This window comes from Patagioenas fasciata, chromosome 3 (genome assembly GCF_037038585.1).
Source record: "Patagioenas fasciata isolate bPatFas1 chromosome 3, bPatFas1.hap1, whole genome shotgun sequence".
In the NCBI taxonomy this organism is placed as follows: Eukaryota; Metazoa; Chordata; class Aves; order Columbiformes; family Columbidae; genus Patagioenas; species Patagioenas fasciata.
In genome coordinates this window covers 48,000,726-48,024,303 of record NC_092522.1, presented here as the reverse complement: position 1 = coordinate 48,024,303, position 23,578 = coordinate 48,000,726, and the positions used below count along the sequence as shown (strand labels likewise).

Here is a 23,578-nt window from a genome sequence, read left to right as displayed (position 1 = left end):
TTCGGGTTTTAAGCAGGAGGTGTCAGAAAAGTTACCACAGGAATAACTGGCTTGTGGCAGCCAAGCGTTCATAGCAATGTTGCTTTTTGATCCTTTGATGTCAGCTCTTCCAGTCATTGTGAAGCAGAATTCACTAAGCGTTGGATTGTTCACCCACTAATAGGGAACGTGAGCTGGGCTTAGACCGTCATGAGACAGGTTAGTTTTACCCTAGTGATGATGTATTGTTGCAATAGTGATCTAGTTTTGAGTTTTCCTGAGGTGCTCAGATACATCAGTGGCATCAATACAGGAGTGGTAAGTGTCTAACACTTCTCACTGGTTCAGCCAACTCCTGATTTGGCCAACACAACTTTCACCTTGTGCCTCAAACCGCTGTTCTGCAGCTGCAATAAGTTCCTCCAAGCCAGGTTACATGTCAGTAGGTGGTAAAGAGCTCTCAGGCTGCTCAAACCACAGGCCTCAAAGGACCCCCCTTAGTCACTGACCCCATCCCCTAACGATGCAGACTGCTCATTCATCCCTTGCAAAAACCACCTCCTTCTGGAATGGGAAGTGTTTCCCCATCTCCAGTACTCTTGCTGGGAGCCCATTAGATCCCAGTTACCACAAGCTTTCAAATCCTACTGGGCAGAAGGAGCAGAAGCTCTTCATCCAATCTTTTAAATATTCTGTGTTTACGTACTTGTCAAACTGAATGAATGGACGCTAAAATCTGACAAAACCAATTCTTCAGTCACACTCCAAGATCTGATGTAGCAAGTAATGCCAATGCGAACTCTTAATCACTTCCCTATGAGAGTCACCTGCTACATCCCAAATGGTAACATTTAATCAGACTGGGACAAAACACATTAATGCAGCGTGACTTCTAGTGCCAAAGGCTTCACAGATTTAGTTGCTAACACGAGCTAGCAAGAAAAAAAGGCTGACAACTGGAACTTCTACTGGTTTTTTTTTCCCACAGCTTCATTACTGTATGTCTGTATGACAAATGCAACACGACATCTCATCTGTAATGTACTCATAATTGTTTAAATGCATTTTCAGAAATAACCAAATAACCACAAAATCGTAAAACACCAGAATCAAGATTCAAAGGTTAGCCTCTCACGCTCTACAATATTTTAAGGATTATCTTCCAAAAAAATAATACCTCCAGAAAGGAAATTAATGAGAGCAAAACCTTTACAAATCACAAGTGTAGAAAATATTTGAATTGCCTTACTTGTAGTTTTTCTCCCAGAACTTGATCGGTCTTGCGTATGATGCGATAAAGATGACACTACCAAGAAACGGACTCAGCGGTGTAGAAAAGACTGAAGTGGCCAGAGTTTGAAAAAAAAGCATAGCAGAGTCTGAAAACTGCAAGTTAAGGTAACACAAATTATTTCTGCATACTTCTAAAGCATTGCTGAGACAGCAATTTGAACTATTTATTTTTGCTTTTTTTGTTGTTATCTATCTTACCAAAGAGGTGGCAAGGAAAGGAAAGGCAGTGCCGAATTGTCCATTATCAGCATGCAATCAATGGCTCTTCACTTCTGCACGGTTGCAGTGGAGGCGACATGTCTGCACGGGGTACATTATTATCAGGGTGACCCCGTCTCATCTCCGCCCGAGGACAGATCCTGAGTGTGGGCAGAGCAGTAAGTGCCCTTTTCCAGCGACCTTCATGTACTGTCTATGACACAAAGTGCATTTCCAGAGTCTGACACACAGAGTTTAAAATACAAAAATCCCCCAAACCTCATTTTCTTGGAAATTCTCAGTTCTCTGCACTGGAGTCTTGATCCCAATGTGTCCAATATTTCATTCTGTGATTCTGCTTATTTTGGAATGACCTAGTACGTGGAGAAACAACTATGCCTCTATAATGCAACCTGTGGGCTTAAAATCATGCTTTCGTGTTAATTTTTGCTGACAATTTAACAGTCCATGCAGATTGAAACGTAAAAAAATGTTCAGCACTTCATACTTTTTGAAATATATATGAAATGAGAAAGTGAGGACAGAGGAATAATAAATATCACACATAAATTTAATAATGAATACCTGAATCCATAGTTTAAATGTAAATTCATATTCCAGATTGCTGGAAAGCAAGTTAGGAGATGGACAAGGATACTGAAAAACATGCAAGTTGCAAGGAACATGATTTAAAAACCCAAAAAAAATAAATGTTAGGCTTTAATTCTTCATTAAGTCATACCATGTCCATGGAATCTCAGGAAAAAGGTTTCCAAGTTGGTATAAGAGAATAGTTGTCCTTCCTTACATCTCTCTGGGGAGGAAGGTGCCAAGTAAGTAAGTCATGGACTAAAAATTGACTATCAAAGTACAACACTTGAGTGCATCTCAAACTAAAATTTAGATCAAACCACTCAATAACCAGAGTCTTGTAGCTTACCCTCTTACAATAATACCCTGTGTATGTGTCCCACAGACTATAAGACTTCACAAAATCATTTTAACACATGTAGCATAATTCATGGTACAGTATTTCCATTAAAAGGCTAGCTAGCCTTGCTTTCAAAGCAATTTGTAAAAGCTAAAAACAAATATTTGCCAAAAGATACCTCTCAAATCCCTCAAACTTATTAAAAGAGAGTGGTTTGGAACGGTGTCTTTGTGCATTAGTGATGTTGCAAAATGAGCTGCCCTCAAGAGTCTAAAGTTCAAAAAGCAACAGAGAGCACAGAGCAGGAAGCAAGTAAATCAAAAAAAGTTAAACTGTCACATTACACTGTAGTCATAACCAGCACTGGCTGTGAAAGAAGAACAAGTGTCAGATAAGGGAAGGAGGGATGGGAACTGAAGAGACAAAAGGAGGACAGATAAGGACAGCAAATCAAGTTTTCTAAAGAGAGTTCTAATGTCATGACTCATTTAAAAATTGCCACCATCATGAGTTAAGACATTTAGGACTCCACTGTGAACCATTTGTATCGAAGACATAACCAGTAGCAACAGTTTTATTTTTGCTAAAAGACATTATGCTCTACTGTATGTATGCTGGAAGACATTTCCCATTTGACTTGTGAAGAGTGATTTTTATAAAATTTTTCATATATGTAAGCATGTCATGAGACCAAGTAACAGCACTCAGTTCCTTTACATGCACAGTTGATGTGTACTGTGCACAATTATCTGTCTTCAGGGTTTTTTTGTTTGATAGTACTTGATGTCCTTTTATTAGTTTTTTTTAATCTTTTTTTTTTAAATGCCAATGCTTTAGTTAGGTTTAAGTAGAAAATTTTAAAAAAGGAAGTGTCAGAAACTTACAGGAATGCTTTCTTATTCTGTGTCCCAAGACAGTTCCAGTGTAACATGTTTGTCAGGTTACACAGCGTAGAAGCAAAACTTCTTCATGAGTAACAGATTTTAATATCAACAAAAACAAATTTTGACAAAAAGAAATAACTAAAAACCCTTCAACATGAAATAAAACATTCTATTTTGATGATTAACTTGTAATTCAAAACCCTGTTTAAATTCCAATCAGTTTCAAAACAAGTAACTGAAAGACTAACATTTTCGGAGTCTTCCATTCCCTTCTTTTCATACAAAACTATGCAGTAAGGCTATTGTAAATCCTGTTTCCCCAAACCCACATTTCTAATTGCAATTTCTACAGGCCAAAAACGTTTTGGCACTTCCAAGCACACTATCGATCACCTAGAAGATGGGAGAAGTGAGCATCACAGAGCTTCCTTTTCTGATGTTAGACTTGTAACCCTGAAACAGCCAAAGAAGAAACTCTCATAGACAGGATAATCTGAACTGGAAATCCTTTCCTTTCCAAATCTCTCTGTTGATTTCTCACACAAAATCCTCCCTTGACTCCACACTACACTGACTTGCTCAATCCACTGATATTTATGAATATAATCTTTTCTTACTCATTGAAGCCCTTGGAAGTGAAGTTGCAGATTGCTCCTCAAGCCAGAAGCCCATTCCTGTTCCTCATCTTTCGTAATTAGAAAGGACTTCGAGAGGTCACCTAGTCCACCTAGCAGCACCAAGGAATAAGCAGCTAAACCTATATGACTCCTGACAGAAGTTCATCTAAATTCCTGAAGATCTCTAACGGTGGAGGCTTCACAGCCTCCACCAGGCAAAGCTCCATGCATTGCTCCTTTGTGTTCTGTGCACCAGAACCCAACGCATTAAAGCACAGAACTTCTCACATAGCTGAGCTTTACGGCAAAAACTCACAGAGGCAATACAAAATTTATAAATTTACGTCCTGCCTGCAGAAGCGATTTAGCCAATTAAGAACCACGAATAATTAAACTCTGCAAAGAAGTGGCAGGCATGGTCCCTCTGCAAACTACAACATGCATTCATCAGTACTGTTTGCTAGGTTATGGTAACAACAAATAAAGATACCATGCAAAAAGACAAAGTGATTCTTGTTGTGGGAATAGTAACTTGAGCATTTAACCAGTACCTTAATTGCAACATTGCCTTAAAAAACAGATTTGCATTTACAAATGATATTATAAAGAGTAGAAAGCTAGTCTAGATCACTTTAGCAGTAACTGTGTAAATAAACTAAATCCTGCTTAGTTAACTGCTTTCCATTTTGCAAGACTTAATATGTAGTTTTACCAAGAGTAAAGTTACCACTGCACAAAACCAAAGGGAAATTCACTAAACTATAATCTCAGTTCTTAAATGTTTTGCTAAATAACCTCATATACAGCTCTCCTGTGATTCATACCTACAACAAAGATGAAAATATTTTTTTGTTGTGGAATTCTGTAATAATTTGCTACAAATCACTCAAAAGTGCTCAGACAGACCTTTAGTTTTACAAAGCTTTTCTTTCCTAAACAGGCAATCTAAAGCTTTCTCTCAGGGAGTTATTCTGTCTGCAATTCCCTCTGTCCAAGGCTCTCATACTTTCTATCTGAAACATAAGCATAGTTAATCGATGCTGCATATGATTCAATATATCACAGCAAAGAGCAGACAGAAGAAATCACTCACAGGGTGTAAAAATCCACTGTGGTATGAAAGTGACAAAGCCTTAAGTGTGTGTATCTAACAAACAGTACAAAGTAAACTCTTCTGTAGGTCTGAACTAAAACCACTTTGTCAACTTTTCTTTCACAACTTTGGTTGGGAGGGAAGGAAGAAACGAAAAGTTAATATCTGAAAATGCCTTAGAGGTCAATAAAGTTAATTTTGTTCAGTTACAGTGTTTTATTCATTTTTTAATATCTTTTCCTGTACTAAGTCAAGTTCCTAACTGCACTAGACTGCAAGTTTTTTGTTTCAGAAATCCAATATATATATATTTTTTAACCCTACAGATATTTTGGGGTCTTTGAAATCTGTTTTACTCTCTGTATCTACAAAACCAATGCTCACAGCCCTGGAACAGGCACTGAAACTAACTGTTTCAAAAGGACTGCTTTGGTGTTGATTGACATGTACTGCTACTCATAAAACAGAGTGGAAATGTTAAAAGCACCACAATGAAAAATGTACATTAAAATGTTAAAATCCCGTGCTTCTGGAACGGAAAAAAGAAAAATCAGGACAGTTAAAACAGAAAATAAATTTGTATCTGAGATATCAACTAGAAGCAACTGAGAAAGCAACTAATATTGCAGATCTAGGCCAACCATATGCCCAGCACTTCCCAAAACTAGCTTCTGCATACGTAAAAGTCCACCCAAGTTAGACCTAATATGTCAGTCATAACATTTCTTTCTGGATGCATCCAAAGTCCATTCTGAGGACTGCGGAAGTAAGTGGTCTGCGGAATGTGGCTGGGTGGGAAGTGAGTGGGCATTAAAATGGACCAGTGTGAGTCACAGTTCAGTTTCCCAGATTCAGATCTCATGCAACCAAGATAGAAAGTTGTATGTCTCAGGAGATGCTCCAAGCTTTGTCACATTTAAAAATAAGTTACTTAGGAATTTCACACCTTATTCAAACACTGTAAATAAATTACATATGTGAATAAGAATTTAAAGAATAAAGTAAAACAAATTTATAAAGGATATGAGGTATTGCAAAGAGCTGAGCAAAAACATGGAACGATGATCCCCAGGCAATCTGCCAGGGAGCAATGTATGTCATGATGAATTGCAACTTTTGCAGTAGGTCCCACAGCTGAAAAACAAACAAACAAACAAACAAACAAACAAACAAACAAGAAAAGGGAAAAACATGTTGATTTTTCAGACACTGAGATTGTTTCAGTACTAATAGCTGAAAGTGACATGCTTTTTAGAACTGTGCCCTGGAATTAATGCAAGATAAATTATATTTTATGATTAGCTTTCAAAGGTATTAAGGCCTTATTTTAGTAAGGGACAAAAATACATTCTTCATTTGAAATTCAAACTTGCAATGAGGTACATTTTTAACCACCATGCTAAGGTAGCTGCCAGATTACCTTTCTTCAAAAATGTATATCTGCTTTATTAGGAAGTGGGAAGACAGGTTGTGATATTCACTGCATGTATCACACCACCAGTCAGACACTGGAGTGTTACAGGAGAAGAGACTCCAGGAGAAAGTGGATATAGCAAACACAGGAGGCTCAATGTATGACATGTGCAGCTCTGCACATGGAAATCAGACTGATTTCTTGAGAACACAACATTGTCATTTGTTGAATCAATAGGAGAAGCTATCATTATGTAAGCACATGCTTGGCATTAACCATGAATTGTAGCATTGTAGCTGCATTTTCAAGATCAAACCACCTAACCATAAAAAAAGTTGCATTAACGTGAATTTTTATTGCTGTGCAGTACAAATTAAAAAACATCAAATTTACTTTTTCTTCCTGTAAAATATGTTTCATGCTGCAACTAGCAGTTTGTGATTGAAGAATGACATGTACTTACTCCCTAGAACACATTTTTTTCTGCCAGCTCTCTTTGCATCAGGCCAAAACAGATCTTGTCTGCACTGGGCCATCAGATTCATACTGCAGAGTGAGTTCCTGACAAACTGTCAGGAAAGATTAGGCCATCAATGGACACTAGTGCTCAACACACACACAAGTTGACAGTGAAACAGGAGTACATGCAATATTTCATGCTCATATAGCAAATATACATTTAATTTCTACAGCAAACTTTTTAATTGAGTTCATGAAAAACAAGATATTGCCAATATCCTGAAAGACTCAGGCTGCACCAATACTCGTATATTACATGCATCCAGTGAATGTTCCCAGGCAGTGGTGTTGTATATGTTGTTAAACTGCTAGAAAGGTCCCTGGGAAGGTTTTGGTCTGGCCCAGCGAACGCTCCTCCACGCAATGCCTGGGCATCTTTTTGAACAAGAACCCTCCATGGTCCATTGCCAGGTGGCTGTTCCATCCCTCCGTTCCATGCACAGTATGGGAGAGTTTATTAGTCTGTACACAAGTTTCCCCAGCAGAGCTGGCCTGAGGGACAGAGCACAGTCCTAGGGACACCTTGTTGATGAGTGTGTTGTCAGTCAGAGAGGGTGCACCTTCACTGGCCAATGAATCTCATCCATCCTCAGTTACCACCCCCAAATTAAGACTTAGCCACCTGCATCCATATCAGTAATGCACTTACATGGTGTTTCACTGAGCTTCTCCATGAACTGTTGTAAATAATTGCAAATGAATTGGGAGGGAAGAAAGAATGACTAATAGCATTAATTTGTTTTGGTCTTTGTGCTACTGCAGGATCAGAGAAGCAGCTGCTAACTCCAGCTATAACCAGGCTCATGCCAGCTCCAGTTATTATACAACTGATAAACCTTCCAGCTGAGATGAAAGCAATGCTTCATGTTTTCTTTGCTTTGGCAGGAGTCAAATTAGGAGCAATATGCAAAGCGCAGATTATGTTAACTTTTCATAGGCACACTATTTAAAACCACCAAAGCCCTAATAAAAACAAGATGTTACGATCTCTTCAAGGCACAGCCTTGTTACCCCTGTTTAGTTGGAGAAATTAATATCTTGTCAACTTTGTTTTCTCTCAAAAATACTACAGGTGACTTGAAAGCTACAAGATTAGCTAAAGAAAGCAGGCAAGTAAAGCTGAACTGAAACTAGGACTGACTTATTTATTTGAATCATGTTTAGCACGTTTTGGGTTTGCTTTATTTTGCTTAATTTTTATTTAACTGAAATGTCTGAATGAACAGCTGGGAGAAAAATCGTATCTGCTAAATTTAAGGGAAGGGTTGAAAAAGCTAATGACTCACATCTGAAACCTCAAAAATTCAAAACTGCAGCACAACCCAGTGAAATTCTGCCTGTTACAGATTGAAATCACAAAGCCATAAATCACTCCAGCTATGCTCAAAGCTCAGGGTTCATCAAAAGGTTTTCAAACCTCAAAATTCAGGTTTTGCATTTGCTAAGAAGGCAGATTCAGGAGGAGACCCTTCTGGCTTTTTGTTCCATTACATTGCTTTAATCATTCTTTAAAATTTACACGTTCTTGCAAAACAGACCATGGAGCCCAAGTTCACTTTGCTTCTAACAAGTCCTACTACTTCTACATTCACCACCACCTGAACTTGCTGTTGTTTCTTTGAACACTTTGCCTCTTGACAGGCAGGCAACGGAGCTCATTTCCATTCACAAGAACATGAAGCTAAGAAGAATGCTCTAGTGAACCTCTCTTGGCTTTTGAGAGTCTTACAACACTGCACCTAAAGGCTTGGGAATATGTGATTTTCAAGCTACTGCTTTCATTAAGAGTTGTCAAGTACTTCTATTACCTCTTAAATTACCACTTCCAGGGCATGTTCTGCAAAACACTTTAAGGGTAACATGCCATTAGCATTTTACTTACCTAACTATAATTGCCAAAGGTGATGTCGTCTAGCAACTATAATACAGAGATTTAGGAAGGGAGGACTTAGCTTTACTTTTTTTTTTTTTTTTTCCATTTTACTAGAACCATCTGAAAAAAATATTTCTCCTTGTCAGTTTTACCCAGTTTACAACATGCTTTCTCCTATATCTGGTATAGGAACTCCAAGGATTCACAAAACACTACTGCTTTTCTCACAGAAAGAAACTGAACCTGCTAAAAAATTGCCTTCAGAAATAGGAGGAAGCTGATCCTCAGAAACAGTCATTTTCTTATTTCAACTACAACTAACTGCATTTCAGTCTTCAATAATCCTTAAGACACTAGCTAAAGAGCAAAACCTTCAGTAACGTTTTTAAATTGTCAGAAACAATACAGTGTTAAGAATGGATTAGGAAAGGCAAAGCCCATCTGGAGTTGAAACCCATGAGGAAACTAAAAGGCAACAGGAAGGACTTCCACAAGTACATCAGCAGAAAACGACAGACTGGGGAAAAAACACAGACCCACTGCTGAACGGGGCAGGGGACCTGGTGACAAAGGGCATGGAGAAGGCCGAGGTACTCAATGCCACCTTTGCCTTGGTCTTCACTGGTGAACCTTCAGGAATTGCAGGCCCCTGAGACCTGCAGGAAAGCAGGGAGAAATGAAGACACCCTAAGCAGTGAAGGATTATTTAGGGGTACATTTAAACAAACTAGACAAAAACATTTCCTGGGACCTGACGGGACACCACAGCCCTTCTCTGGTTCTATGAAATATGCAGTTTATCCTCAGTAAAGTTTTGTTTGAATGAGGGTAATAACTTCGGTGTGAGGTATATTTTTCAAACAGAGCTAGATACAAAAGGGGAACCTTCCCATCTAAAGTGTAAAAAAGGAAAAGAAAAAAAAAAAAAAAAAAAAATCTGTGCTGAGTTTTAACCCTCTCTTTATAAAGTCTTCCGTAAACATGTATAAAAAGGAATTTTTCATTAAGACTTCTGCATCCCAGTTTAGGATGATTAATAAAAGAACATTTTTATTAAGCCTTCATAGATCTTCGGTGTTTTCTACAGTTCACTAAGCAGAAAAATGATATATTATTCAGAGGACATAAAGATCTAATATTCCTAGATATCTTTACTTGTCACAGTTTTGCACAGTAAACAGTTTTTAAGCCTTTGATAAAGAGTTTAAATTATCAGTATATAGAGTAAATTTAAACTAGCACATTCCCACTGCTGTCGAATGAAAGCGTAAAACATGCATCCATCTTTCATATTTAATGTGGACACATGCATTTTATCATCTTAATCATCCTTAAGTCTTCTACGAGTTGTGAAGCCTCTGGAGACCTCTGGCACACAAGCTAGCATTCTATGTATCTATAAAGAAAGCAGGGGCAAAGAGTTACCTCTCAGGATTTCTTTTAAATCTGGTTATTCTTACTCAACCAAATGTAAGTAACATTACAAACTAGAAGTTAATGGAAATTAGTTAACATACACCCCAAAAAATACTTTGGAGTCTGAAACATCACTGAAATTTGATCTCCATTTCTCAGTTTGGTAGATTTCAATAAACTAGGACGAGATTAACATCTGAATTTAAACAACACTGAGTGTGATCTGGAGACTATGCAATGCTTTCAGCTTTTGGCAGTTTCTCTATCTGTTTAGCGTGTGTTGGGACTCTGTGTGGGCAGACTCCTTGGCAATACCACGATTAAATAATGCATGAACATTAACAATGTCTTGTTAAGTTTGAATTTTGCTGTTTTTTTAAAAAGCATACGTACAAATCGCTTTAAAACAAAAGTATCTCTCATATATGTCTATATGCTCTATGTGCAACACAAAACCGAGAGATTAAGAAAGTTAAATGCAGAAGGCAATTATTTCCCACGTTGAACAGGTATTTCTTTATATTCCTATTTAAATCCTGAGAATCTGAGGCGGATCTGAACTCAAACTATCAGATGCTAGGGGGGTATTTAGTTTTTCATGGTTAAGCCAATTCTGGTCAATTGGCAGCTCCAAGTCTTGAAGTAAATTCCAATACCTACAGGTTTGGGTTGATTTTTTTTTTTAATGTCAATAAAAATTAAGATACATTAAGAATGAAAAGTTGTCAGCATGTATGTGGTTTTGGATATGAAATTATACTTATGTGGAACAATTTTACTCTAGTTTATGGCTTTGTTTCGCAAATCATCGACTTTGTTTTTTATTTAATGCCATTTAAAAGAAACTTCATCTGTGAAATCCTGCAAAACAAGATTTACTGGAAATATTGAAAAGTTTTTAATGTTTATGTTTTAAGTCTGTGGCATTCTGTTGGTGTGTTTTAACAGCACTGTGTTTGAATTTAAAAGAAATACTTTCCAGGCTGTATTTATTTGCTTCTGCTTACAGACATTTGAAGCCTTTATGTTGTAGGGTTTCAAGAACATTGTCTAATGCAACATATATAAGAGAATCAAAACATAATCAGTCAAAGGCTTTGATATCAAACATCCTGAAACAGTGTTCAGTACTTGACATTGACAGTGTACAAAACAGGTATGTTTTAAACAGTTTCAGTAAAAGCCTTGGAACCCATACATTTGAAGTTAAATGTTAGGCATTGAGCAGAGGGAAGTACAATGAAGATGATGACAATAAGAGGATGGTAAAACCTAACAAGCAGCCCTGGGTCTGCTCATGGCAGAGGCTGCTTCTTCCAACACCGTTAGCTGACAGCAAGAGCCTGAGTGACTGTAAGAAACCATCTCCCACATCTCCCGAGGTGAGCAAAAAGCATAAGATCAGAGCTAACTACTAATGTGCAGAGGGCCAGACAAGCAAAATTAATCAGTTAGGAGCTGCACTCATCCAGCCTCTTCAGTGAAGCCTTGGCTCCTGCCAAGACTGGATCTTCCCAGAAATCTCCTTTCCTAAAAATGGAAATTAAAAAAAAAAAAGTACAAAGTTGTGCACTGAAGCACCAGATACTCAGGATTTCTCTTTCACTGCCTGCATTGACAGATAAGAACATGTCTCCATCAGCATGAAACTATTATACATGAATATAGCCCTTAGTGTATAGTGATTTGGACTGAACCCAGGGAGGGTGTGTATATCTCCCTGCACCCCAAGTGCATTTGTCCCACTCTAAAGGAAAGGAAAAAAAAAGAGAGGCAAAATACAATTTGGGAATAGTGTCAAGAATGAAGTCTGACAAAGAGGTCAGTGATGAAAATTCAATTAAGCCATTTCTCCAGTATTAAAGGGAAACATGAACTGTACAGTGCTTAAGGAGTCTATGCAAAATACTACTGGGATTAGCGTGTCAAATATCAGATGTAGCCTTGGGTATTTTACTCAGCAGAAAGTGTCTTAACAGGGTTTATATGCTAAATATCAAAAATTGAGGAAACAGCTGTGAGCTGAGAGAGGAGCTGATTAAGACATTGGATTTCAGTATGCACAAATGGCAAGAAATGGATTAAAATATAAATTAACAACTTATGGCCAGAAGCTTTGAAGTAAAACATCAGATTTAGAGAAGAATGAAAAAAATCACAAGGGGACGGGAAAAAGAGTAAGGCTTTTGACTTACAAGTAGCACCTAAATCAATCAATGGGATATGTCAACTATCTAAGAGTTTTATTGCCATAAAAGCAATAAAAAGATCCAATAAGTTAATTACTTGACTTCAACAAAGCACCAACAAGGTCAATACACTTGGTAGCACTTCCTCATAGAATGAAGGAAAATAAGATGACACACATTTCTTTCCTGCCCAAGGGATTGTGGTGTGGATGTTGAAAGGTAAGACTGATTAACACAGGTCTGGCAGGTTGTTACAAACTGCCTGTCTTAGCTAGACTTACTTTGGCATAAAGATAATTTTTCACGGATGCGTGACATTGGATTCTATGGCAGAAAGAAATACATGAAAAGAGAGAATATCTTTCAAAAAATAGAAAAATGCAGATTCCTTATTAGTTGGAAAATGTATTCTGGGAGAGAAGAAAAAATATCAGACAGCGAAATTGTATTCTTAAGTGAGCTCAGCAAGGGTAAGAGTACTTAGGCAAATGAATTCAGTGTTAATGAAGGCAAATTTAACAAGCTCTGGTTCTTTGATTATTTTGCCTTATGCACAAAGACAAATTCAGAACCCTCAGAGGACTCAACTATAAGAAAATACAAGGTGATTTTGTATTTTAGTGTTGCTAATTAGTTCATCCACACACACAAATTAAGAGGCCATTAAACTGCCTGACAGTAACATACAAGACACTGAAAGGGATAAGAAGTTGCAGTCCTACACATTAGCGGCTTAATGACACTCGGTCCTATAATTCCCTCCAGGATCTCTGTAGTAGATGAGTGTGTAAGGTAGCGGTGCCTCTTTCTTTAGGGTTTAAAGGAAGCTACACAAGTTTGGCAAAAATGCATATTCCAAAGCCAGGTATAAATTCTCAGTTGAAAGAGTGGCTGGTAAAAGAACCACTTTACCACAGTTTGGTATGCAATAAATCTCCAACATGCAGCTGGTTTCTCCCAGTAATGAAGAGACTGGAAAACAAACAAACAAAAAAACCACAAAAAAACACCACAAAACCACCACCATGAACAAAAAAACCCCAACAAACAAAACAATAGCCACACTAGTTTTGTGTAGTAGCCAAGGAGCATACTACAGCCAGAAGCATCTGCACTCACACTACCAAGTTTTTTTGCTGCCTTTGCTCTTTGAGCTCAACATCAGCATCACTCGAGGTTCTAAAAGCTGTTCAGGGAGACTCTACAGCCCCCTCCACCAGCAAGATTTAGAGCATGCCCACAGCACTGGATGAAATGCAAAGCCACATCTTTCAGAGAACACAGAAAAAGATCTGGGGACAACACTTGCCATGAGCATCTTCATTAACACTCAGTTCCAAAACTATATGCTCACTGTTCAAATTATTTGCATTGCTTTCTACTTCACACTTAATAATACCTGTTCCTTTTGGACTTGAAAAGTTGGCATTCCAGACATTCTTTAAAAGCAGTTCACTCATCTGCCAAGAGCAGCAGTGCTGGGAACATGCCTTTTTTTTAAAAAAAAAAAAAATCACATTGAAGAAAGATGCACGAGAATAACTATGACATGCACTTAATCATCCATATGCTCTCCCTCTCATGTATGTGTTGCGTACATCAGCTTTTCCTCAGTTAAGTATTTTGTCAGTAGACATCAGTTGGGTGGAAGAAAGGTCCATCTTTTCATCATTTTCAAAGAGATGACTCTTTCCATGCCCCCAAACTGGTTAATATTCCCACATTTTTTTATCCTATTAAAGAAAAAGTCTTAGAGTTTTTCCTACTGTTAGAAGTCTAGGAGGAAATCTTCTAAGTCTTGTTATATATTTGACCTTTGCTCCACCTATGAAGAATATATTCTCAGTTATTTGTGTGTTTCCATTTTCAGTGAACATTCTTATTAACCTTTGCACTGACACCATCTCCTAAAGAGTCCAGGGAGAACAACTGGCTCATTTTAAAAGTTTGCATGTAGTCATGTAGAACAAGAAGATTGTCTTGATTATCCAGTTTGACTTCTTGTAAAGCATTACGCCCACAACTTCTGAATGAGCAATCATGTAATTTTAAAAGGCCATTCAGCTCTGATTTAAAGAATACAGACAACGGGAGTTTTGGACAGAAGAATCCCAGGCTGTAGCCAAAAAGACAAACTGAGCTGCCTTCGTGGGAAGCATTAACATAACAGAGATGGAGAAATCCTGTTCCACTTGAATTGAAAGCCACAATCATTCTTTAAAATAAATAAGAAAGTTGTTTCCTAAACATTTATCTTGCTCCCTTTCCAAATCAATCTGAAAGATGAAACAGTACACTCTGCATATGCCTCATCAACTTTTAGCATTAAGTTTTCATATTTCACAACTTGTCAAAATGTAAACAGCTACTGATTTTTTTAAAAAATAAGTGAATTAACCATGTCACATTAATAAATCCTATAATGTTACAAAGACCAAAAAATCCAGACTGATTTAATACATCCTCAGAAACAGAACTGAATAGACTCTCTTGTTCTCTGTGTTGCCCCACTGTGGGCGGTTTGGCTATCTGCAAACAGAGATAAAAATCTGTGAGCAGCAATTTGGACTTCCATGTTTCAACTTGTTCAGGAAGCAATATGCTCACTTAGAGCTTCTGATTTGACTAAATCACATTAAATCAACAGCACAATGGGGAAAATGAGGGAAGAACAATCAGTGAGATATTCAGAAATATTCTACTCAACATTATTAGCAAACTTTTATTCAACATAATCTGCTTCAAGAGTCACTAGTGCAGTTGTGAATGTCTGTTGAATTTAGATGCCTTCTTCCTCAGTGTCTGGTAAAAGAAAATCAATGCTTACTACCACAATGCTTTGAAAGCATGCAGATATTTTTTGGTGGAGTAACCATGCCTAAAAATTACCATCACTATGAGACAGCGTTTCTAGTGTTCCCTAATTCAGATGGTAGTAACTTGGCACTTTCAATGAGTAAGCAGAAATCAGTCACGACTGCTTAACAAGTTCTGCATAGCCAAAGCTAATGGTAATAGAAACTATTTCAGCTTTTGTTTTTCTTTTTAAAAATAGTTGCAAACATAAAAGTGACTGACAGAACCTGTGAAGACTCATAAAGCTTTCAGGAACAGAGGTAGATGCATCCTGCTTAGGGCCTATGATATGGAACAAACACACATCATCCTCAAATGACCATATCCTTTACTAAAGTTCCACAACGTTGACCTAATAAAAGCTCAGATCTTAATTAGGGTAACGAAAACATATACCCTTTACGATTTGAAATTAATAGAACTCTAATTCCTATAATCTGCAATGCTATTTTTCAGATTGGCTTTAATGATCATTGTGTAACTGTGCATGTGCTTTTGCAATAAAAATAACTCAACCATTTAATTTCAATTTTTTAAAAATGCAACAAGGCCAAGTACACTTGATGAACTAATGACCTGCAAAATTTCAGATATTATCAGATATGAGGAAGTCAGCAGAAAAATGCTAAAACTACATTTTAAAAACATGTCTGTAGTACAAGCTTTCAGCCTAGTAGAGCAGTAGTTATTCTAGGAAACATCGCTGCTTAATTCAGTATGCATCTTTCACTACCTCACTTGTATTTCTATCACTAGTCTTTCTACTGTAAAGAGTAGCTTCAAACTACCCAAGCAACTCCCATAAAACAACACTGAAAGCCTTTGTATTTGTCTCTTAAAAAAAAAAAAAAAAAAAAGCAATAATCCACATCAGTATTTTGTGATATGCTCACAGGGTCAACATTTTCAAAAGAATCGATGAACAGTGAGACTTTTAATTCTGGGATGCTGATTGTTGGATCCTGTGAAGTGATGTTTGGAGAACGAGTTTTAGGACTACGAAAGCCATTATCCAGACATGGGATGTCCACTGATGCACATTACTAACAATCTTCTCTGGAGACAGAAAGGTACGCCTTACTCTAGGGAACACAGTAATGCAACAAACACTGAAAACTGCCACAACACTGCCAATCACCCATCACTTTCACTGCTCAACTTTCACTCCAAGGTAAAGAATATAAAAAACTACTTTAACCCTATTTTAGGATCACAGAGCTTGGGGCAGGGGTCTTTCTAAAGCAGGGCTTTGTATCTCTTCTGCCCTCCCTCCTCAATCCTCAGTCCTTGTCTCCTCACCCCAGCAGACAAAAAGCAGAACAAGCCTGAGGGCCAAAGGCCTGAAGCAAGTGAACTCACTGATGGAGTGTGATCCAAGAGTTCAGAGAAAAGAAAGAGCCCAATGTCCATCACTGAGCTGCTGTTACTCCTCCCTTACAGCTGCACAGAAATAAACCAGGAAAAGCATTTAACTTCCACTTTGCTCTTTGCTGGAATGACTGGGAACTCCCAACATAACACGAACAAACTGGGCCTTTCCTTAGGAAGGCCGAAGCTTCCATTGTCTTTCTCCTCTCAGAAATGAAGTTGTGCTAGCTGGGACATACACATAGTAGGAATATGTTAGAAAAAGAAACCAAGCAAACAAGCCTGACAAAACCAAACCAAACCAACAACAAAAAAACACAATCAGAAAAAACACCTCACCAGACTTACCCTCAGACAAATGTATCAGATGTTATCACAATCGGGGACCAAAAAGTTTAAAAACAAAACAAGATACAAAAGAAGTAAAAGCTTTAGGCAAGCTGCCAATACTTTCTTGTGTTTTATCAAGGTGTCAGTTAAACCTACTTCTTTCAATGAAACAGCAGATATAGCAAATCAAGACAGGACCTGATCTGACTGATGCAGAAAGGGTTTTTTTTTTTCTATAGTAAATTCAAGTAGAGCACACTCCAAGAGTTAACAATGTAAAAGAGGAAGGAGCTCTGAGGTTAAGGTTAAGGGCAGCATCACAAGGATAACAGACTGAAAATAGGGGAAGAAAAATGTTAAGGCTGACATTACGAAATCATTTATTATCATGAGGATGATTAGATAACGTATTAATTTCCCAAAGGAAGTTGTTGAGTCAAACACCAGAGGCATTCAAAGGAAACCCAGATAAAAACACCAGGCGATTGATCTGGAGGGCCGCCCTGCACTAATGGCTCAAGAGGCTCTTTCCAACTCACTGAGGATCCTCCTCTTGAAAACAACAATTCTGAACTTTCTATAGCAACATGTGCACACAACGTAAATGCAAAACATTGCACAAAAGCAGAAAAGACATTTAGCTGGGACCTTGTTTCAGCTTACAGATTTTTTTCTTCTATAGTAGCAGTAATCCATGTCTATATATTCATTCTTCTAAAAAATCCAACTGCACACTGATCAGCAGAAAGACACTGAAAAGTTGTATAAAACTATGAAATATATTTTCCAAAGAAATGACAGAAGCTATAGAACTTGCCTTATGAAACACGATGGACATCATGAAAAAATCCAGCAAGAAATTTTCTGAAATGTCTCTATAGTCAAATCGAAAGAAGATTACAGTAAAGCTCAATGTAACAAATTGATTAATGGGATTACAGAATGAGGAGCGAAGGAGTTTCATCCCAGCAACTGTTATCAGGATAATATCACAGCTGTAAGAAAGGCAGAAAGAAAACCTAGTCAAAGTCATAAAGCATTAAATTATGAAGCTCTTAAATACAAATAGCTGTACTAGATGTATTTTTAGATTGCTATGTATATCTTAATCTACACATTTTAATTTCTGATATTCACATTTTATTAATTTCTGATCTTAATCCTATGTTCTTTTAATAATCAGATTTATTTTACCCACATGCAACTTCATTATTTTTCCCTTATCATTATCACACACTTCTAATCTGTAACAAAGAAAGAACTCTGTACTAAAACCAGTAGTATTGACTATTAAAAACCAAGAATCCAGAAAGGATATTTTTGTATAACTCTTAAAATTCCGGTTTTGGAAATACCTTTGCACTTCCATTAATACATTACAGTAATTTGGAAAAAAAAAAAAAAAATCTTGAATCCATTCCAGTGTTTTTATTACTAGAAATTTCACTTGATGACAGAGTTTCTAATTATTCTCATAATTTCATTACACACAACGTCAAAATTCTGGATAGAAACGCCCACAGATATGAAATGCTTGAAATTCTTAACCATTGTTCTTGATTGGAAGGTCATCTGTTCTATATAGTAACTACTTCATCTGATGAAAAGAAATTGTGTGTTCATCTATGTGTTGTAAAATGTGTGCAGTCTGCATTTTACTCTCTCTTATTATATTCAACAGAATGAAATCAAGCTGAGAACTCTAAACAGAAAGTGACCACACAGAAAATCAAAAGTCCAGTCTTCTAAGATTAAAGTGCTTGCTGCTATATCTCAAAAACCATAACGTTCCTCTTTTAACTCTCCAGAAAACTACAGAGTTTTCTGTGTAAGAAAAGAAAATACAACTACATGAGAAGGAAAAATGGAAATAAATGTGTTGGCACCCCTTGAATAAAAAACAAAAACAACACTCCAGTCTCTAGATAGATATATATCTGAACACAGAGATTTGAGTTTGTTCAAATTTTTTTAAGATACTTAACAGGATCATAAAGATGGTCTTGCTTGGACAGTAATTTTGATCTCTTGATAATACAGCCTATTCTGGGGGTTAGATCCCAGAAAGGTCTCAGACACACTTTTTAGATCACCTGGGTAGACGACCACTCCCCTGAAATGCAACAGAGTAATGGGCTCCAGACCATGAACACTTACATCGTTCTGTATTTTATCCAATAACCACAGAAACATGTCAGGAGCAGGAACTGGAACACAGGATTCCCCATTCCTTCAAGAATTTCCTTACCACCAAAGTAGGAGGATTTAAGAGCAAACCTCCCATAGCCTCTACTTGCCTGGTAGTTGCATAACATCAGTAAATCTCAAGCCTCCTAATGAATAAGGTAAAATTCAGGAGTGATGTTAGGTACTCTCAGGGCATTCTGGCAACTAAGCAAGTACATTGAGATTGCAGTTTTGCACTCTGATGCCCAAGAACCATACTGAATCTATTCCCAAAAAGGCTAACAAAACCTAATAGTCATGTACAAGTAACCCCCTGTTAATTGAGAGCCAGGTGATTTCTCTTCAGTAAATTAAACACATTAACTTTTTGGGACATGCATTGTCTTTTTGATGTTGATTAAAAAAAGGGGGGGGAGGGGGAACTTCAATTCATAATGAGTGACTCAAAGTAGGCCAAGTATTTGCAAAATGCATGGAAGGCTCTCTTCCATCCTGCTGCGAACCAGGAGAATAGCTGCTGCCATGACTGACATTCAACAGTCCGGAGAGCTCTAAACAGATTTTCGTCATTCTAGCACGGCTCATAAGTCTGCACATTTCTAGGCTGACTTTATGTGGCATTTATTCATTATTGTGTATCTTCTGTAACACAAATGCAACTTTGAGTGCCAGTCATTCTAAAAGATCACCAGGACATCACTGTTCGAATGAAATGCCAAGCCGACCTTATTTCTCACCTTGTCAAATCTGCTGTTTTCAATTTGCCACAGATTTCTGAATGGAAAACCTAGCAACTAAGCGAAATAGATTTTGAAGCCACTAGAAACCATCCCAGTGTGTCCCATGTGAAGTGGTTGGATCTCGCAATCTTCAGAAAGAAGAAAATTCTTGCAACATGGAAAACTTACAGGTCATAGAGCAAAAGGAAGACTTTTTCCCCTCACTGAATCAGATTACATGCAGAAAATTTCACCAAAAAAAAAGACGTTTTATAAAATAATGCTCTTAAGGATAACAGTAAATAATTTTCTTATTACCTTTGTTCTTTAAAGATATTGCCACACAAGATGCTCTTCCTGAGGCCTTAACTCTCAGCAGAAAGCAAGAGAGAGAAAGAGAAGAGGGGCTTATTTCTGAAGCCTCCGTGGCAGGTAACACAGGCAGGCTTTACTGCTTGTCAGCATAAGTCCCATTAATAACCAGCACATTGGGCTCTGGAAAGCTCAAGCAAACTCCTGACTGTGAAGGAGCCATTCTGTCTCCTCAACCAGCAAACCACTCCAGTCCTTTGCATCACAAAGCAAGAAGGAAGCTTCTTTACAAAAATATATTCAAATGGAGAACAACTTCCAAAAATCAAACCACGCAAAACCTACCAGCCCAGACACTTCCAGACACAGAGCAGGAGAATGCTGTCTTCCCTTTTCTAAGGTATGATGTGGTCTGATCCTTGTGCAGTAAATAACTAAGGAACGTTCCAACAACAGAAAATGTGTATTTAGGTATTAAAGCAGAGGAAGTACAAGCCTCAGTAACACTGTATATGGAAGGAGCAAGCAGAATCCAGGATGCCTCAGAGGCTTACAGAGTTGAAGAGAAAGAGGTAGGATCTGAGGATGTGTGGCATTTACATGGCAGCTGTAGGGGAAGCAAATTAAAGGAGTGCCAGAGAAGAAGGGATACAGGGAATGTTGTGGATAGACCTCAGTTACAATAAAAAGCACAAAACACAGGTTTGAAATCCAAGGTGATCACACAGACACAGGCAGATGGGGGAAGGAAAGACTGTCATGGTATTCCCCTACAGGCCAAACAATGAGAGACAGACAAATGTAATTACTTTGTTTAATCTCAAGATTTCTGGGGGACTGACTCACTACTTCTGAACGCTTGAGGGAGGTGAGACTTTAAAGTACTATCTGGCTTGGAGGAATGACTATGTAAAAATAGCACCTTCCTTATTCTACATATTTGCCCAGTGCATGTATTCAGTCACGTCTGCTAACTAGTGACAAATGAAATTTTGATTACTTTTTAGCTCTCCCAGACTTGCAGAACCAAAAAAAGGGATGAGTGTGAACTCTGTTTCACACTGGACAAAACCTGTAAACTCCTGAAGCACATTGGCCTCAGCATTTCCCAAGTGCCGGAGGAAAAAGGGTCAATGGGGAACTACACAGGCCACCCCTGAGTGACTGGTGAGAGTCCCTCTGGAAAAGTAGTTGTTTGGGAGGAATATGCAGAAAAGTTGACTAATGCCCTATTTCTAGTTTCAGCCCCTAAAAGCAGGGACCACCTTTTCCTTATAGTCGTGTAGTGCCTAAAGCTGTTTGCTCTTCAACAGAGAAGAATAATTAAAACAACACACAATTCTTACATCTAAGATCTTTTATCTAAATTACTATTAGCACTGAGGAACTCCCCTTCCCCTCCAGCAGTTTTTCCTGCTACTGGAACCTTCCTTCTTGGACACAGGCTGTTTTGTTTTTTTTTAAATCATCTGCATCACTGTCATTCTGATAAAAACACTGCAGAAACTCTGCTCACTGGAGATTCTGCAGTCACTAAGCCTGCTGAGTATCTGCAGTAAGCAACTCACTGACCAAAATATTTCCCATAAAAGGCTGTCCGCAGGGATCATACTGTGAGACCATGGATCAGCATCAGCAGTTCTGCTTAATATCAGAGACATCAGACTTCGGAAAATTCTGTATCCTTACCTTTCTCAAACCACTCCTATTGCAGGACTAACCATCATTCTACACTGTTGAATATTTTATTCAGTCTCGCCTTAAAAGACTTGTGTGGTGAAGCTTCTGATAACTCCTTTGGGAGACTACATTGTAGTCTTAAAAATCCTCAGTTAGAAAATGTTTCCTGATATCCAGCCTGGATTTCTCATTTTTATCTGATTAATTCTCATTATCCCACTGTGTTTAAGCCCAAACACCTGCAGCCTGGTGTAGTGTGTCTTGCTTTTAATTGACATTTAGACATTCCGAGTACATCTATATATAGCTCTGTAATCTTTTAATTTCTCTCTCTCTCACTGAAGTCATGTCTTAGCACATGCTAAAGTAGTTTTGCTTTTTTCTTTCAGCAACGCTAATGATTATTGTATACTTAATTTACAATGCACAAAAGCAAACTGTGACAAGCAGATTTATTCAAGAAACAAATTTCATGTCTCAGTGTTCTGTCTAATCCCAAATATTCTACTAATCACGTGCTTTGAGTTATAACCTACTTACTGTGTACCAAGCTTCTTGTATTTACTAATTGAGAAAGCATCAATGGTGAGGGCATTCAGTATTATAGCTGGATACAAGATGTATTTCTCAAAGCATTGAAGCCACACATAGAGCCTTTCAAACCACATCAAATGAGCAGCATCTGAAATAGAAATTCAGATAACAGATCATTTCATCGAATTAGCAGCATTTTTGCACTGCAATACTGTAGAAGAAATGAGTTAGCTCACATTAATAAATATCAGCCAACATGAAACAAAAGAATTCATAATTCTTTTGCAATAGAGAAATAATTTTGTTCTCTGAATTTAGAGCATCTGTTTTGCTGCTTGTAACTGCACTCCTGAGAAATGCTCAGAAACAACAGGAGATGGTACATGCTTGACGGTAGTTTCTACATAATCCAATTACTAGTCACTATATTAAATAGCGCTTTTAGTGATGTTATGGCTCCAGAGAAACCCTCTCCCGCTCTGGCACTGACCTGGTGGGTGACTTAGGAAACCACATTTGAACTCTGTGCATCTCCTTTCCTATCTTATAGTGGCAAAATGATGTTCATTAGACTGTAAAGTATCATTGACATCACTGATAAATGAAATATCCTTTCAGCTCTGTTGACTGAAGAATTAACAGGAGCTAGAAACTGTCATAGATATTTCTCAAAACACTTAAACAGCCATTGTAAAAAGTATCTGCCAGGATTACATTAATCATCAGTAAAGAATATATTTTTGCATGCAGTGGAGTTTTCTAACAACATGACAGTGCTTAATATGAGTATTAAACAAGAACTAAATGCTCTGTGCAGTTCAACTGCTATGACAACATAGGTGAACTGAGTGCAGAAACACTTGTGTATAGACAAAACCAATGTCTTTATTCTCAACTGAGCGCAGATTGACAAGGTTATTGGAAAAACAGTGAATGCAAAAAGGCAGAACTTGATATTGACTCAGAAATAACAATGTCAGCTACTGAATCTCCAATACTCTTCCCTGAAGGAATGAAAATAATTACGTATACACATCCCACCCTCCCACACATACCTTTTCAATGACAGGCAAAGACATGCTGAATCATCAGATTTGCCTGTTCTACAGGCACAGTTGTGTATTGTATATGTTCAAAGAGAAAAGATCTATAAGCAATCCTTCTAAATTAGATTTAAGTCATGCTT

The 23,578-nt window shown here is 37.7% G+C and overlaps 1 protein-coding gene across 4 annotated transcripts in view; it reads right to left on the bottom strand.

Moving 5' to 3' along the window:
- Positions 1-23,578, bottom strand: part of PCNX2 (pecanex 2) — a 152,911-nt gene that overhangs the window by 53,777 nt on the left and 75,556 nt on the right. For all 4 annotated transcript variants that reach the window (XM_071806293.1, XM_071806294.1, XM_071806297.1 and 1 more), the window contains 4 exons: positions 22,399-22,540; positions 17,778-17,955; positions 6,021-6,129; positions 1,229-1,358 (listed from right to left, as the gene is read on the bottom strand). In XM_071806293.1, the coding sequence (XP_071662394.1) occupies positions 1,229-1,358; positions 6,021-6,129; positions 17,778-17,955; positions 22,399-22,540 (559 nt within the window). The remainder of the gene's footprint in view (positions 1-1,228; positions 1,359-6,020; positions 6,130-17,777; positions 17,956-22,398; positions 22,541-23,578) is intronic.